Source organism: Hemicordylus capensis, chromosome 7 (genome assembly GCF_027244095.1).
Source record: "Hemicordylus capensis ecotype Gifberg chromosome 7, rHemCap1.1.pri, whole genome shotgun sequence".
NCBI lineage: Eukaryota > Metazoa > Chordata > Lepidosauria > Squamata > Cordylidae > Hemicordylus > Hemicordylus capensis.
The window spans coordinates 33,901,553-33,919,741 of NC_069663.1; the positions used below are offsets into that span (position 1 = coordinate 33,901,553).

General features: G+C 48.0%; 1 protein-coding gene across 9 annotated transcripts in view; it reads left to right on the plus strand.

Annotated features, from left to right (window-relative positions):
* ADGRB2 (adhesion G protein-coupled receptor B2) overlaps window positions 1-18,189 on the plus strand; it is a 190,123-nt gene that overhangs the window by 81,674 nt on the left and 90,260 nt on the right. For 8 of the 9 annotated variants that reach the window (XM_053267535.1, XM_053267528.1, XM_053267529.1 and 5 more), the window contains exons 3-4: window positions 7,347-7,430; window positions 15,882-16,046. In XM_053267535.1, coding sequence (XP_053123510.1) covers window positions 7,347-7,430; window positions 15,882-16,046 — 249 coding nt within the window. The remainder of the gene's footprint in view (window positions 1-7,346; window positions 7,431-15,881; window positions 16,047-18,189) is intronic. The other variant, XM_053267533.1, reaches the window with a different exon arrangement.

The following is an 18,189-nucleotide window of genomic DNA, read 5'->3' on the forward strand; positions in this document are numbered from 1 at the left end:
GGACATTTGCGTGGCCAGTCAACCCAGCTGGAGGAGGAACCGCCAGAAATCCCCCTCATGGCCGCCAGCAGCACCCCCGAGGCCTCAGAGGAGGCAAGTCCACCATTAAAGAAAAAACCCAAACTGACCCAGGGGGTTCGTCTCGATCTTGAGCCAAACCAAGCCTGGTCCGGCTCAAGGGCAAGCCCTCAGTCCGGGCCAGCTCGAGTTTGAGCCAGTTCGCACATTCCTACCTGAACTGAGTCAGTCCTCTTCCTTTCCTCCTAGAGAGCAGATGGAAACATATCGTTCCCTCTCCCTCTCCTATCCTAATGTATTTCACCAATAAATTAGTTACGTTTTTGATGTAAACAGCCCTGAGCCATTTTTGGAAGGGCAGCATATAAAGCTAATTAATTAATAATTGGGGTTATCTTTTTAACGAAAGGCGGTATATAAATGCAAAAATAAATAAATAAATAAATAAATAAAATTAATTAATTAAAATGGCCACGCAAATGAGTGGACACCAAAGAATCTAAACACTTCAAAAAGAAGTGTGGTGTAGTTGATAAATGGCAGTTGACAGTTGGCACTGTCCAATGGCAGTCAGAATGAACAGAAGAAATGAAAGTGTCCAAAGAATCTTCATAGGAATTCATTATGAGGAAAGCTTATTATACACCAAAGAATCCAAACACTTGAAAAATAATGACCACACATTTTGCTCCATAACTCCACTTCTACAAGGGCTAGAGCTTAGCATTTTTCTAAAAAAATGAAAACTGGGGATCCATGTTAGGGTTAGGATAGGGCGACTTTGAATCCCCATTATTTCCTATGGTGGAAATATACAAAATCAGTAAAAGCTAAATAAATTCATTAAAAATCAACCAATCGCCCCACCACCTTGCCCCTAGGGCCTTGTTAAGTGGTCCAATTGAATCAGATACAAATCGAATCTGCGGGTGATTGGGGTGGGGTAGATTTGGACACAAAACAAATCAGAGGTGATTTTTTGGGGCACAAATAGAATTAAAAAATGATTTGTGCACATCTCTACAGAATCACTTTGAGAACTTTGGTTGACGAGTGGTATATAAATATTATAGTAGTAGTAGTAGTCCGTGTGGAATATTACTGAGCTAGATGGACCAGTGGTCTGACTCGGTGGATAGTAGCTCCCTATGAACAATCACCCTCCCTTTTGCTTCTGTTGCTCATTGCTGGGTTGGAAACTGTAGCTGAGAGAGAGTTCCCTTCTCAAGACAACTGGATGGCTTAAAAAATAAAAGTGGTGAGGAATTAAGCAAGGGGAGAGAGAAGAAGCAAGAGCCCCCTTCTCTTCCCGCCACCCCTCCCCCTGGACGTGGTGCTGAGTATGCATCTTTGTCAGGCTCGTACACATTCCTGTTAATTTCACGCAAAGTGCCCTTGATGGATCTCTTGTTATTTTTGGTGAGTTGAGCCATAAATTTGTGACATCTCACTGCAGCAATCTGTTAAGTGGATGTGGGGCGTGGTGGAGAGGCTGAAGGTACAGTCTTTGTACCATGTGTGTGTAAGCAGGAGGAGAGACCCTCACATAGGGGGGCTCCAGTGACATCTGAACAGATTGCTCCCAATCAGTGGTTCTCAACCCTTAGTCCTCAGATGCTGCTAGACTACAACTCCTATTGCCTCCGTCCACAATGGCCTTTGGCCATTGCAGCTGGAGGTGATGGGAGTTGTAGTCCAGCAACATCCAAGGACCCAGGGTTGAGAACCCCTGGCTGCACAAATTCAGCCTATGCCTCTTAGGCCAATTCCCTCTTGGGGTTAGGCCAAAAAGGAACTAAGAGAACCGCAGTCCAAGCACATTTGCTCTCCATGTTTCATGAACCCCTAAGTCAGGATGCTTCTTCCACTTCTAAAGTGGTTGGTGGTCATGGTGGGGAGATCAGACCCATGCTCCCTCTAACTTTTTCCATCTACGTGCAGAATGAGTTTTGTTCCAGGCAGCAGTATCAGGGCAGTGTGTGCACAGGTGCATTCAGAGTGAGGCCTTCTTAAGTCAACCGGAGAGGGATCTAAAATGAGCTGAGCAGACATCAAAAAAACTTGTGTGTGCGCAAACATGCACACACCATAGAGGGAGCATGGGTCCAGACTCCAGACCTGGGAACAGGTTCTTCTTTCTCTTTCTAGGCATTCTTGACTGTGATGAAGTGTGATGTCCCAGGCCGGATTCTCACATAGCTCATACTAGGGCTGGCTATTTCAGAGTGTGATGTGAACTTTCAGCCTTCCTTCTGACCACGTGCGCCTCTCCTCTCCGGCTGTTGAGAATCCCCAGCTTTTCCCCACCAACAGGCAGAGGAAACGGAAGGGCATAGATGTGGCATACTCAGGGAAGCGAGAAGCGTGGGTCTCAGGTGGGAGAGAGAAGAGCAACCTGAGCTGCCTCCTTTGGCGCCTCCCTGGCTCTGTAGGACAAGCCACTACTGCCTTCAGGTGTTTCTAGCAGCAACAAGAAGCTGTTCTAAGTGCAGCCCTACTTCCTTTCCACACTCTTCTGCAGCCTTTCGTGGTCCCTCCCAGCTCAGATTGGCTCTCTGGCCACATACTGGTTAGAGCGGGGTCTTTGCACAGTTTTCTCAGCACCCTCTGATGGCCAGATCTTGCATTCTCTGAAAAACGGAGTACTGCTTTTCTGGCAAATGGTGGTTCGTCATGGAATGCAAGTACTGCCCAGCAGGTGGCGCTGAACAATTCACGCGGGGACTCTACTGTGTGTATGTGGCCAGAGTTTGATTTTTTTCAAAAAAATATATATTTCGCTCTTTCCCCAAGGAGCCCAGAGTTAAGTTAAGTTAAGTTTCTTAACTAAGTTTCTTAACATAGTTAAGTTTCTCCTCAAAACAACCCTGTGAAGTAGGTTAGGCTGAGAGAGAAGTGACTGGCCCAGAGTCACCCAGCAAATGTCATGGCTGAATGGGGATTTGAACTCGGGTCTCCCCGGTCCTAGGGAGGGACTGTGAAAGGCTGCAGAAGTGTGTGGGAAGGGAGTAAAATTGCATTTGGAATTGCTGTCTGGAAACGCCTTTCATCTTCGCCAGCAAACCGCACAGCCCCTTAGCGTTTTGCAATATAAATGGTACCTTGAATCAGAGCCGTTCTTATTGAGCGTAGCCAGCGTCTGGCTTTCACAGCATACCTCAATTGTCAGAACAGCAAAAAGTATTGAATCTTTGCATGTCTCTAGAATTTAACCACAGAGACAAATATCCAGGGGGAGGCTGGCTGTTTGGGATTGTCTGCCATTTTGCCTGGTGAAGGATTCCGTCAGTGCTTGCAAACTCTCATTTTTGTGCGGCTATATACAGACAATTCAGAGAAGCATTGCCTGTGGTGCTGATGCCCATCACCTCTGACCCTTCATTGCATCCTTGATTTGTATGCACAATGAGCTAATGTTCCCTGGCGGAGAACCTCCGTGATCCTCATCTCTCTGGTGCTGCCCTGTACATAAATTAGCTCTGCTGGTCCTGTTGCCTCCAGAGAGAGAGAGACTTGCAAATTGAGGAGAGCGACAGAAGTCCACAACTCTGGATGAGAAGCCCCCCTGCACAGCATCTGAGACAAATTAAGCCTCCAGAGGGCAGACTCCACTATGCTTGGGGACGCTGGCTTTCTGACTGTGTTTTGGGGAGCCCTGGGGCTTTCTATGGGGAAATGTGGGCATGGTGGCCATGCTTCCCTGGAAGGCAACCTGTCTGTCAGGACGAGAAGCAGGAGCCCACAAAGAGAGAATGCAGGTGGACATCCACAACTGAATCGATGTGTACAGAGCACATGGGATGCCAAATGGGGCTGGGGGTGTGCAGTCGATCACCCCCCGTGTACCCAGGGTGTAGTAGGAATAATGGAGCACACCCACCGCTTGCCTCCACAACCCCCTGTTCAGCCGCTCAGCCATGACTGCTGACTTGCCTCCCTTTGGCTGGCCACAGCGAGGTCCCATCAGGTCGCTGCCCAGTGGCGGTTCTTGCTTGGGTGGGCTCACACTGGGGCGATGGCGTCATTAAGCCACAGCGGCACAAGCGGCAGGGAGTGAGCAGCTGCATGGCGGCCGTGGAGGTCCGCGGGGAAAGGGCCACCAGTAGCAGCCGGTCCTAACAAGCTGGCGGGTGTCCGAGGAGGCAGCCCAGGTTGCTTCTCTCTCTCTCCCGCCCCCGCCTGCAGGCTGACCCGGTTAACCGCGCAGCTGTACCTGACGGATGGCCAGCCTGCAGGCGGAGCGGCTCCAGGCAGGGCAGGAGGGGAGGGGATCAACCCCAGCTGCCTCCTTTGTCCGCCTTGGCTCGTTAGGACCAGCTGCTATTGGGGGCCACTGGGGCGTTTGAGCCGCCATGGCAACGGTGGCAGTGAGTGAGTGGTCAGGTGGGCAGGGGTGTGTGGAGGCAAGCCGTGGGGAGCCCAGCAAGAGGTGGAATGTGTTGATCTAGGACAGGGCTGCGCAACTTCAGCCCTCCTGCAGATGTTGGCCGACAACTCCCATAACCCCTGGCTATTGGCCACTGTGGCTTGGGATTATGGGAATTGTAGTCCCCGTGAGCCACCAAATGGCGCAGCGGGGGAATGACTTGTCTAGCAAGCCAGAGGCTGCCGGTTCGAATCCCCGCTGGTATGTTTCCCAGGGGAACACCTATATCAGGCAGCAGCGATATAGGAAGATGCTGAACGGCCTCTCACACTTGGTGGGAGGAGGCCATGGCCCACCCCTCCTGTATTCTACCGAAGACAACCACAGGGCTCTGTGGGCGCCAGGAGTCGACACCGACTCGACGGCACACTTTACCTTTTACTTTAGTCCAGAAAAAGCGGAGGGGGGGGCTTAAATTGAGCAGGCCTGATCTAGGGCCCCCTCTGAAATGCTGAAAGATGTCAGATCTCCATGCAGTTAGACCTGGCTAACTAACACACGTAGTTGTGGGTGGCTGAGATGGGCACGGGTAGATGTGCTCGGGCTTCAGCCACCGTCACAGGTCAGCATGCGCCCTGTGCATAAAATTGTGCAGGTTCTGGGACTTGTATACAAGCTGTAAATGGGTTGGGCTGTCATGGTTTGCCGGACGTTTTCTGAAGCTCTTAGCATTCCACCCAGTGTAGTCTGGTTGGGTAGACATGGGGAGGGAGCTAGTAGCTGTGCTGGGAGGTCCGCTGCCTAGTTGAGGAGAAGGAAGGGTCCGTGTGGGGCTCTCCTGGCCGAGAGCTCTTACCAGCCCTCTCCTCCTCCTCCTCCTGCTCTCCCTTTGAAAGCCACGGGCTTCCCTTTGGCTGTCTGGCTATGCAGTGCAGGAAGGAGCACTTCCTTTTGTTTTGTGGTTTGAGATTGCTCTTTCCGTTGCCCCTTTGGGTGCCATTATTTCGGCAGAGAATGCGGCTGATAAACACTCAAATAAATAACATTTTGTCTCTCCTAATCCTCTTACCAGTCAGTTTCACTGGATGCCTCGGAGTTGGAGGGGCTTGAGAGTCAATAATTTGTTTTCTACTTCTCCAACAGTTCCTCATTGTATAAGCCTTTGCTATGCCCCCGCTCCTGCCCTGCCCTTCCAGCAGGGGCGTAACTACCATTAGGCAAGGGGAGGCAGTCGTCTTGGGGCCCCACTGCCTCAAGGGACCCCCCAGAGGCACATCACATGACTCCCCAAACGCCCATGTTGCACGCCCTATGAATTATGTTGAGTCTCTTGGAGATTGGCAGGAGCAGAGTGTAAAAAAACTAGATTCAATGTGAACTAGATATTCACCGTATTCATAATGGGGATGTGAGTGTGAGTGCACTATATATTGTGAAGTGTGTTTGTGTGTGTGTGTATCAGCGAGGAGCCCATTTTAAAATCTTGTCTCTGGGCCCCCTCCAACCTTGCTACGCCCCTGCCTTCCAGTATATGTGAGGACAGGCTATGGATGCTTCTGCTGGGACTCCCTCTCAGAACACACACAGACACAGACACACAGACACACACACACACACACAGCCGAGGGTGCCTCTCTCTCTTCCTTCAAATCCCTCTTCAAAATCTTCATCAAACCCCACTTTTCCCCATAAAAAAACGCCTTGGACATCATCTGTCCTCATCTGGCGGGAATGTGACCCCCATATGCATGTATAGTTGCAGAACCATAACAAGTATGGTGTGTGTGTGTCAAAATGCATTGTGGATGGTGGGACAACCTTAGTAACACATGCTGCATTTCTGAGCTAATGGTAAATTTCACATTATTGCTTCCAACCTAAACATAAATGGAAATGAGCCCATCGGGAGCTGCATTAATATAAAGAGCAATCTCACAGGTCCAGCAAGGGGTGGAGAGGGCTAATTACTTGTTGGGGGTCGGGTGGGGGATGCTGGCCTCCTTTTGTCCTCTTGCTCTGGTTCAATCCAGGCACATGTAAGTGAGCCCAGTACACATTCTTCTCCTGCTTCTCCTCTCTTCCCTCTTGTGTTAATTTCAGATTGTAAGCTTGCAACAACAGGGACCTGGTTTGGGGGGCTTTCTCTGTAAAGTGGTATGCCCATTGAAAGCCCTAAAAATTAATACTAATATTTTATTTAGTTATTTATATTCCTCTCTTCCTCCAAGTAGCCCAGAGTGGTGTACATGGTTATGTTTCTCTTCACAACCACCCTGTGAGGTAGGGTAGGCTGAGTGAGAAGTGACTGGCTCAGGATCACCCAGTAAGTTTCATGGCTGAAGGGGGATTTGAACTCGGGTCTCCCCAGTCCTAGTCTAGCATTCTAACCACTACTCCATGCTGGCTCTTAGTAATAAGAGAAGAGTCCCATGGAATTACATTGTCCCATGGAATTCAGTGGGAGCCCCTGGAAGCAGCTTTGACTTCTCTTCGCGTATTTCCACTTTTATATTTGACTTCATATTTTATGCTTTTATATTCCGCTTTATATTTTCCAAGTTCTAATATTCTGGCTACACTAAAATTATTATTATTATTATTACATTTATATCCCGCTCTTCCTCCAAGGAGCCCAGAGCGGTGTACTACATACTTGAGTTTCTCTTTCACAACAACCCTGTGAGGTAGGTTAGGCTGAGAGAGAAGTGACTGGCCCAGAGTCACCCAGCTAGTTTCATGGCCGAATGGGGATTTGAACTCGGGTCTCCCCGGTCCTAGTCCAGCACTCTAACCACCACTCCATGCCAGCTCTTAGTAATAAGAGAAGAGTGTTTTGCACTGTCTGTCCAACACTGCAAAAGCTGCATCCTTCTGGGTAGATAGCCCCACTCCCCTCTTCTTCCACATACCCCCCATGCCCACAGGCTGCCACAGCCATCTCACTTTGACCTCTGTCTTTCAGGGGATGGCGCGCAGGAGGATCAGAAGGTGAAGACTCAGTGGCCACGATCGGCAGATGAGCCAGGGGTGTACATGGCACAAACAGGTAAGAACTTCTGTGGTCAAGTGATGGGAGATCTTGAAATTCGTTGGAGTATTCTAATTTGATCCCTTCCAACAGCCAGATTTAGTACTGAGTATTGTAATTTCTCAATATCCAAAATATTCAAAGAACAGAAAAACAATGATGGTACAATAAAAAGGGAGGACACACAAGTTTTCAAGTACAGTTCTGAAATTGAGTTTCCATGTTATCATGGAAATGTGTATCGGATTCCATGTGTATCGGATTTGGATTCTAATTTAGACCATGGCTAGGTAGTGGTCACTAAGAGTTGACACCGACTTCATGGCACTTAATCAATCAATCAATCAATCAGTCAGGTAGTGGATCTGCCTCTGAAATTTCGTTTAATACAAAATTCAATTCAAGTATTTGGAAATTCCTCCCCAGGTGAAATAGACAAGGAATGTTACAGGGAGCCAAGATGAGTTTTGATGAGATTAACGGCTTTTCCAGGATAATACATTGTCAGGCTCTCCTTGGATTTCTCCTAAAAGGAAATGTTGAAGCCAGCTTTAGAGGGTACTTCTCAGACTGCAAATAACAGAAGAATGTTGAAAGAAACCAAAAGAGTTTCAGTTAGCAATGGGGAAATTTCAGCCAGCCCGATCAGAAACAGGTTAGGAAATATGAGCATCCTTGGGGGATATGCAGTAACAACAAAACTGCTTTTTTTCCCTTTGACATTCCTAAATGTGCTCATAATTCTGCCTCTGCTGCCTTCAGCTCCCATCTGCTTTTTGTTGTGGAGACTAATTGCCACTCAGGAAGAGCTAAGCAAATGACCCCAGGGGGGTATTTTTAAAGATAGACACAGTTATGAGCAAGTCTCGAGAAGCTTTGGATGGGCAGAGAAAGAAGTTAAATTTAACCCATTTAATCTCTAGCTTTTGCATAGGCTTTTAATGCATTCTCGTTTAGGTATCCCCTTAGTCTATATTTTCTCAACCTTGTCAGTTTATGGTGCAGCCAGATTTTACTTCCAGAAGCCTCCCTGTCTGTTGTTAAATGCACACTACAACATTTGCAGCCCTGGTTTCTGATCTATGTAGTTGTGATGTTTGGTGACATCATTAATTTTGATATATTTTTCAGGGGGTGGGGTTTGCATGCACCAGCTTGCTGGGTGATCGCCTGTCTCAACATTCTTGGGACCATTTCTTGGATTCTTATCTCCAGGGGATCTGCATGGCTCGTGGCAGATGCCATCTGAATGGCTATCGCAAACTGGGTTCAGCAAAAGCTAAGATGGCAGAAGGGGAAGGCATGGGCCCAGGGACACGGCTGTGTTGTAGACCCTGTCCCTGTCCCTGGTGACTCCATTGTCTGTGGCAGAGGTAGCCAACCTGAGGCTCTCCTGCTGCTGTGGGACTATGATTCCCATCACCCCAGCCGCAACTTATTGAGGATGGGGCTGATGGAAGTTGTAGTCCCACAGCAGCTGGAGAGCCATATGCTGGCCGCATCTGTTCTGGGGACTTGTCCCATGGAATTCAGTGGGAGCCCCTGAAATTTTACTTTGTCCCATGGAATTCCATTGTCCCCATTTTACATTGTCCCATGGAATTTCATTGTCCCCATTTTACATTGTCCCATGGAATTACACTGTCCCCATTTTATATTGCCCAAGGAATTACACTGTCCCCATTTTACATTGTCCCATGGAATTACACTGTCCCCATTTTACATTGTCCCATGGAATTACACTGTCCCATAGAATTCATTGGGAGCCTCTGGAAGCAGCTTTGGCTTCTCTTCACATAATTCCACATTTATATTCTACTTCATATTTTATGCTTTTATATTCCACTTTATATTTTCCAAGTTTTAATATCCCGGATACACTAAAATGTGACAGAACCCAGGCACTGACTTATTTGTAAAGATATGTGTCTAGGGTTATGGCTTTTCCAGTATGGCAGGTTTTGACCATGTTCAGAAAGCGCTGGTGTTGCTCAAAGACAACCGCTTTGGGGGCACTGGAGCATCCTAGATCTTTCGACTGGTTTCCCAGCCTAAGCGAAGACAGACTGTTCATCAGCTTCTCCACTAGCCCTAATAATCTCACGCATTTTAATTAAGGTGCCGCCTCCAATGGCTGAGAAATCTGCATCTCATCTTCCGTCCCTACCAGTCCCTCGAGCACCATCATTTTCATGGTGACAGTGAATTGTGATGACGTGGGTGCTCCCCGCCCTCCCTCTCCCCCCCGCCCCAGTGCAACTGAGTTTAATTTGCTCCATTTATGCGTTCTCTTAGCGCCTTCCTTGGAGACCCATAAAGAAAACAAATGTATTAATTGTTTAGCTCCTATGTATTTATTTAGCAAATTTGTCTGGGTACTGTGAGCGCCATTCACCCTCCTTCTCCACCACTCTCCTCCTTGTCTTTGATTTATCATCTCTGGGCCATTGCGGGTATCGTGTGGGAAGACAAATGGAGCCGAGATCCTGGAGTGTTTAGAGGGCTCTGATAGGCCAGTGGTGCAAATATGAATTTGGGCAAGGTTTTTGCCCTTGAAGTGAGGATAGTGCAGGGGCAAGAGTGCTGAGTTCGGGCACGCAGATGCAAAGCTCCAAACCCCTCTCCCTGCTCAGCCTTGCTGCTTACGAAGGTGCCGTGGGCAAGTTGTTCTTCCTGTGCCTCATTTGTAAAATGCCAAATAATTGTGTGTTCTCCCACAGAGCTATGGCATAGGATAATTCGGCAACAGCAAGGGCTAACCAGAAGACCCCCGCCGGTTTTATGAGCTTTAGAAGAACGCAGGAGATGCTTCTCAAGCATTAGAACTGGGTTGACCAGGGTGGTCCCCGGTGCAGAGAAGATCTGGGCTGGTTTTCTCAATAACTACCACATTATTGTCATTCTTGCAGAATCAGAACTTCTTAAACTCTTTTGGAGGGAGTAGTTGACAATATCCTGCCTGAATTTACTTGAGGAAGAAGTCCCATTGAAATTAAAAGGGCAAGTTAGCCATGGCTGATGGCTCGTTTAAAGTCAGTCAGATGCCGGCTAGTACCAAGAAGGGCGGCTCAGAGGGTGATTACTAGGGTTGAAGATGTCTCCTACCCTACTTCAGAGCTTCCCAATTTGTGATTGTCTGTGAGTGTAAAATAAGGTAGGAGACAGGTAAGTCCAAAGTTCCCTCCCTGGCATCTCCAAGAGAGATTCCTGCCTGGTACCTCGGAGGAGATGCTGCCAGTCTGTGTAGACAATACTGAGCGAGATGGACCAAGCGTCTGACTCGGTAGAAGGCAGCTCCCTATGTTGCTAACAAGTGTACAGTGTACACAGGTACAGATCCTTACGCAGATACAACCATTCACACGTCATGTTGCATAAAGGTACAGCAGTACACTTCCTCTCTGTGCCGTGCATTTGAGGGGCATGTACCCAGGTTCCCTTTTAACATGAAGTCATTTACACAAAACCATGTACAAGTGTACAGACATCTGTACACACGTACAACATAACATCTGAATGGGCCACAGACAAAGACAAATTGGGGGTGTGTACCACTCCCAAACTAGGGCATGAACCACTCTATAGAGTGTTAGATGTTTTGTCTGCAGCACTGAGGACTGGAAGCATGGACTTTTAAAAAACACGTTTTTTTAAAAAACTTTTAACAAATGTTTTTTGTTAAAACAATTTTTTTTAACAACAAATAATATTTATATGCTGCTTTTCAACAAAAGTTTCCAAAGCAGTTTACACAGAGAAATAATAAGTAAATAAGGTGGCTCCCTGTCCCCAAAGGGCTCACAATCTAAAAAGCAACATCAGATAGACACCAGCAACAGTCACTGGAGATACTGTGCTGGGGGTGGAGAGGGCCAGTTACTCTCCCCCTGCTCAATAAAGAGAATCACCACGTCAAAAGGTGCCTCTTTGCCAGGTTAGCAGGGGTGCTGGCAAGCTCCTGTTGAAACCGTTGGCTTCTGGTTGGAGGCCCTCTCTTAGGATAAATATTGAGTCTGGCCAGGCAGTCCTGATCACCAGGTTTGCATTTCCCCAACTGTTCACTGCACCTGTTGTTATTCCTTAATGGAGTCACTTTTGTGTTCACTCTTGCCTGCCACAGACGGAATAGAAAGGACTCCGCACCTTAATGCTCATTTTACCCTCGTATTTGAAGGTCGGTGTTCTGCAGCACCGGCTTCTCACACGGACGCCCCTTTCAGCTAATATTTGCTTTCTCTCTCACTTGCTCTTCAGAAAAATGCACCCCCTTCCCCTGCTTCTCCTTCCATCTGTTCCTCTCTAATTTAAATGGATGTCCTCAACTAGAGGCCCATCCAGTAACTTCAGATAGATCATCAAATTTAATAAACAACTAGATCGTAGTAAATGTCAGTGCCTTGCCTGTTCAAGACAGAAGGGGAAAGAGGAGGTCTCAGCACCACCTTGGCTGACTGAGTTAGGCCTCTTCTTGACCGTCCCCCCCACCCCCAGCCCGGTTGGGGGACAGCAAAGACAGAAAGCCATGGGACAAACCTTGAGGCTCTTCAGATCACATCAGAATCTGGGCCCCTTTGTTTCTTCGGTGGGCCAGCCGTGTCTCTGGAAGACATTGGCATGCATGAGAAGCACACACACACACAGAGCCCTTTGGTGGGGCGGGGGGGGGGTGTCATGTTTCATTTTCAGAGTCTCTGTTGCCCTTCAACATGTTACAGGAAAATGTGCCATCGACCTGTAGCTAAAACCCAGGGATTTGGGAAGTGTACATGCACGATTTGCTAGTCTAGTTTCTCCTGGCTTTGCTCAAATTTCTTTGGCTGTTGGTTCTCCAAGTTTGTGTTTCATTTTGGGAGAAATCCAGTGGCAGGCCTAGGAATTGGCATAATCCCTCTGATAAATCTAACTAGCTGCATCAAAACCTATTTGGCTTTCCTTGGTGTTCTTCAGATGATTTTTATGAGGAGGAGCCTCCAAATCCATGCTGTATGTATATATGTATGTATGTATGTATGTATGTTTTGATTGATTGATTGATTGGTGGGAGACACGTTTGTTATGGAGCAGGCATTCTTAACTTTGGGTACCTAGATGATGAACTACAAATCCAATCATCCCCAGTCACAAAGGCTTAAAAGCATCTGAGGTCCCCAGGTTGAGAACTCCTGTTGTAAGGTATAAAATAAGTCCTGGCATGAAGTTGCTCACCATTCAGGGAGCTGTCCAGCAGGTTGGTGCTGAACTCCTATTTGCATAACAGGATTGGCTGAAGCTTCTGTGACTTAAATGCATGTTTCCCTTTGCCATCCAAGAAGTGCAATCCTAGCAGTGGCTCTGCCTAAAGCAGGGGATCCCCACCTGTGGTCTGAGTTAGAGAGGAGAACTGGTCTTGTGGTAACAAGCACAAGTTGTCCCCTTAGCTAAGCAGGGTCTGCCCTGGTTGCATATGAATGGGAGACTAGAAGTGTGAGCACGGTTAGATATTCCCCTCAGGGGCTGGAGCCTCTCTGGGAAGAGCATCTAGGTCCCAAGTTCCCTCCCTGGCAGCATCTCCAAGATAGGGCTGATAGAGATTCCTGCCTGCAACCTTGGAGAAGCCGCTGCCACTCTGTGTAGATAATGCTAAGCTAGATGGACCAAGGGTCTGAGTCTGTATATGGCAGCTTCCCATGTTCCTATGTCCTCCAGATGTTGCTGAACTACAACTCCCACCATCTCCAGCCACAACATACATTGTAGCTGGGAATTATGGGGTTTGTAGTTCAGCAGCATTTGGAAGAGCACAGGTTGGAAACCTCTGGAAACCCAGAGTCATGTGTGATATGGTTGTGTCACATGCCATAGGGGGAACTAAGAAATGTGGGGGTGGTTATGTCTCTCTGCAAATTGTAGGAACCCACAAGAGGAGAGCAGGCAGAAGTGTTCTGCCCTGTCTCAGGAATGGTGAAAAGAATTTTAATCTTTTGATTTTTCTGTGTGTTACACAGGAAGCTGCTACCTGCTTAGTCAGACAATTGGTCCATCTTTCTCAGGGTGTCTACTCTGACTGGCAGCAGCTCTCCAGGACTTCCAGCAGGAGTTTCCCTCAGCCCTACCTGGGGAACCTGGGACCTTCTGCATGCCAAACAGATGCTCTGCCACTGTGGCCTCATGCCCCTTGTTGAGAGCTGGTTGAGTTTTGCAGGGCCTGAGCCAGCGTTGCTTGGAGACCTGCACGGCTGTGTTTTCCACAGCATCCTCCTTTAATGCTGGCCCAGTCTACATTTTTCTTTAAAAGCCCAGCTTATCACAAAGGCACGATGCCTTCAATGGAAACTTGGTCTTGCAAAAGTTGCTTCTGAACTTTCCAGTGCTTGGAGATATAGGCTATGAAGCTTTGCATTCCACTATCAAAAGGCGGCATTAAAAAAGGGACCGGGGGAGATGGATGCCAGCAATGTCTTTGAGCACTTCAGTCAAATGAGTCTTTGCCTTTGGGGTTCCCAGCTGTCGGTATGAGTCATGGGGCTGATTCACACATCCCTGTACATGATTTGTCGTCATTGATTGCTCAACACTTAACGTTGACAGCTGAAAACTGGCTCACACATTCTGCAGGAAGGAGTCATCAGATTCTGGGCTGGGCCACTTGAGGCTCCTGGTTGAGGGTGGGTTGTATTTTTGCGAGCGCCCCCACATTTAAACAGCATCCTTCTATCTCAAGGTGAGAGGGAGGGTTATGGCCTCCCCCAATATTCTAGTTTACTAGGAGGGGGAGCTTTCTGGTGGGGGGGGAGCATCCAGGCTTTGACACCGCAGTTACAGAGCATAAATTGTCCTGGAGGTGATGCCACATCATCAGGCAGTTCTCTCTGTGGGCGCTTGTTCACATACGCGGGCTAAAATCCTTTAATGGTGCACCTGCAAGACTCCAGTGATAAAATTACATGTATGAAGCAGCCTGTTGTGTTGCCAGAAATGTGTCTGGTTCAACCCTCTGGTATGAATACTAATACGATGAATATTAATAGACCGCTTTCCAGCAAAATTTCCCAAAGCGGTTGACATAGTGGGAGGAGAGCTGGTCTTGTGGTAGCAAGCATGACTTGTCCCCTTAGCTAAGCAGGGTCCACCCTGGTTACAAATGAATGGGAGACCTCATGTGAGCACTGTAAGATATTCTCCTCAGGGGATGGAGCTGCTCTGGGAAGAGCAGAAGGTTCCAAGTTCCCTCCCTGGCAGCATCTCCAAGATAGGCCTGAGAGAGATTCCTGCCTGCACCTTTGGAGAACCCGCTGCCAGTCTGTGAAGACAATACTGAGCTAGCTAGAACAATGGTCTGTCTCAGTATATGACAGCTTCCTATGTCCATAGAATTAATTAATTAATTAATTAATTAATTAATTAATTAATTAAAGATGGCTCCCTGTCCCCAAAGGACTCACTGTCTAGAAAAGAAACATAAGAGAGACACTAACAACAGCCACAGGAAAGATGCTGTGCTGGGGATGGATAGGGCCCATTGCTCTCCCCTTGCTAAATAAAGAGAATCACCACTTTTAAAAGGTGGCTCTTTGCTCAGTTAGCAGGAGAATTCTGTGGTGGTCGGGGGGGAATCATCGCTCCCCCCACCCCCCGCCTACCTTTAACAAGGCTGGTTGTCACAAAGGTAAACTGTATAAGACATGTGCCCTGCCCAGTTTTGGGAGCTGTGTGCGCTCCAAATTTTTGACCGTCTGTCTGCAAAATCTTAGGTAGGAGGGGTGGAAAGTGATCATGTAGGAGGCAGGTGCAGGCACTGGCAATGTTTTCCCTGCCTTCGCTGGGTAGGACAGTGCTGTCCACCTTAAGTGGTGCAGCGGGGGGATGCTTGACTAACAAGCAGAAGGTTGCTGGTTCGAATCCCCGCTGGTACTCTATTGAGCAGCAGCAATAAAGGAAGATGCTAAAAGGCATCATCTCATACTGCGTGGGAGGAGGCAATGGGAAACCCCCTCTGTATTCCGCCAAAGACAACCACAGGGCTCTGTGGGTGCCAGGAGTTGAAATCCTTGGACTGTGCTGTTGGAGACAGTGTCCCCTCTATCAGGGATTCCCAGAGTTGTTGACTACAACTCCCGGAATCCCCAGCTGCAATGGCTTTTGCGTGAGGATTCTGGGAGCTGTAGTCAGCAACATCTGGGAATCCTTGTTAGAGGGAACACTGCTCCCGCCTCCCACACAACCACTTTCCCCTTCTCCTACCCATGTTTAGGCTGATGGGGTAACCAAAAATTGGGAGCGGGCCCAGCTCCCAAAGCTGGAGAGGATCCTCGTCTTTCCCAGTTTACAGAGTTGCAGAGCTCTTGTAGTCAAGCGTGCAGGCTGAGAGCAGGTGTACGGGGGTGGGGTGGGGGAGACACGGACAGGTGGCCCACCCCCTCTGTTCTACAGATGGCTGAAACTCTTTTTCTCTTGTCTTCTTGCGTGTGTGTTTATCTGTTTCTCCCACAGGAGACCCTGCGGCAGAAGAATGGTCCCAGTGGAGCGTTTGCTCACTGACCTGTGGGCAAGGAACCCAGGTGCGGACTCGCTCCTGCGTCTCGTCGCCTTACGGGACACTCTGCAGCGGGCTGTTGCGGGAAACCCGGATATGCAATAATACGGCTACCTGCCCAGGTAGATCAGGAGGACAAGGAGGGGCGGTCCTGTTTGTCCTTCCCTCCACCCCTTTACCACTTCTCCCTTCATTATCACAATGGTGCCTGCCTTGTTTTGTTTTGTTTTGTTTTGTGTCCCCAGCACATGCTCAGTGATGTCAGACCACACCTGCATTCTGCATGTTCAGGTGTGAACACTTCTGTGCTGTGAGGAGCAGGGAATCAAGCCCCAAATGGTTCTCTTCTCATTTGGGGTTTTGCTTTGCCTGAAGTTGTTCCAGTTCTATCTTGGTGGGAGCCAATAAAGATTCTGTTCAGCCCACAATTCTGCAACGGCTTCAGTTCTGGTACACCGGAGAGAGCAGCTTAATGACGCTAATTTGTTACAAATGGGTGTCAGCCACAGCCCATAAGGACGATGAAGGATGCATGAAATAAAAATAACTTGGACACTTAATAACAAATTTGCAACATCATTTTTAATGTGCACTGTTTAATTGGAGAGTATTGAACCCTTCACTCTTAAAGTTGCAATGCTGTCTCCTGCCTTGAGGTGCCCAGGCCTTTAAGAAGACAGATGCAAAATGTGTGGGTTTTTTGTTTTTTTTTAAATCCACCCCCATGTTGGGTTTACATGCTCTGAATCCTGAATACATTCTGGTTGAAGCCAGTAAGTCAGCATATTTTCACCGCACCAAGTGACTAGAAATGGTTCAGAGGTGGATATAGGAAAATCCCATTATCTGTGGGGGTTCTGTTCTGCTGGCTGGGGGCGGGGGCGGGCACAGATAGTGAAACCACAGATAACAGGGCATTAGGTCTATGCGAACTGGGGGAGGTTCCCTAGCCATGAAAAACAAGCAAAATGTGGGGGGAATCGGGGGTGTCCTACCGTGCACTGTCTCCAGCTGTCCAGCAATGCCTCCCAAACGATGGGTTTTTCTTCTCCCCACCACCCCCCGCGAAAAAGCATGGGTGTTTTAAAAATATATATTTTAAAAAACAGAAATGAGCTAGCAAATGGCTCCCTTAATTAAAATGGTATGCGGAAATGACCGCATTTCTGCGCACCCCTGACCCACAGACACATGATACTTTAATCCTTTCAGTGCCGGATTTTTTTCATGTCTACTGAGGTTGGATGGCAATTACCTGGGTGTGGATACGCGAGACCATGGATGCCGGATTGACAATTAACGATGGAGAGGGATCTGGGAACCAAATGCTACGAGGAATAGTCGGAGGAGCTTGGTGTGTTTAGCCTGGAAAAGAAAAGAGTAAACGGAGACGGTAGAATAGCTTTCAAATGCCTAGAGAGTTGTTGCATAGAAGGAGGAGTGGACTAATTATCTCCCGCTTCCAAGGACAGGTTTTGAACTGATCTGTTGACGTTCCAAGGAAGCAGATTTAGGCTAGACATTAGAAGGAATGTTCGAGTTTGACAGTGGAACAGTCTGCCCCATGCTCTCCTTCTCTGGCGATTTTTGAACCCTGACTGTACGGCCATTTCTCAGGGATGTTTCTTGTACCGAGCAGGGAGGTGGACTGGAAGACTTTCAGGGACCCTTTCAACTCTGGTAGCAAGCCTGACTTGTCCCCTTAGCTAAGCAGAGTCCACCCTGATTGCCTATGAATGGGAGACTTAGTGTGTGAGCACTGTAAGATATTCCCCTCAAGGGATGAGGCCACTCTGGGAAGAGCATCTAGGTTCCAAGTTCCCTCCCTGGTAGCACCTCCAAGATAGGGCTGAGAGAGATTCCTGCCTGCAAGCTTGAAGAAGCTGCTGCCAATCTGTGAAGACAGTACTGAGCTAGATGAACCTATGGTCTGACTCAGTATATGGTAGCTTCCTATGTTCATAACTCTACATTCTGTGATTTCTTTAGCAGAACCTTTATTTTCTGAGCCAAACTGCACGTTATGCAGAAGATCTGTGACTGGATTTCCCGATGCATAGAACAGCACCACTGCTTGGCATTTGTGCAGCAAAGTACTTCACGTTGGCTCACCTAAGACCACCTAACAGGTTCATGGCAGAGGTGAAATTCAAACTAGGGAGAAGCCAGGGAAAATCTTCTTTCCACTTTATTGCCTCGCCTCTCACCTGTATTTTGAGTGAGAAGCTCAATGAAGTGGGAGAGGGAGGATAGACTCTTGTATCT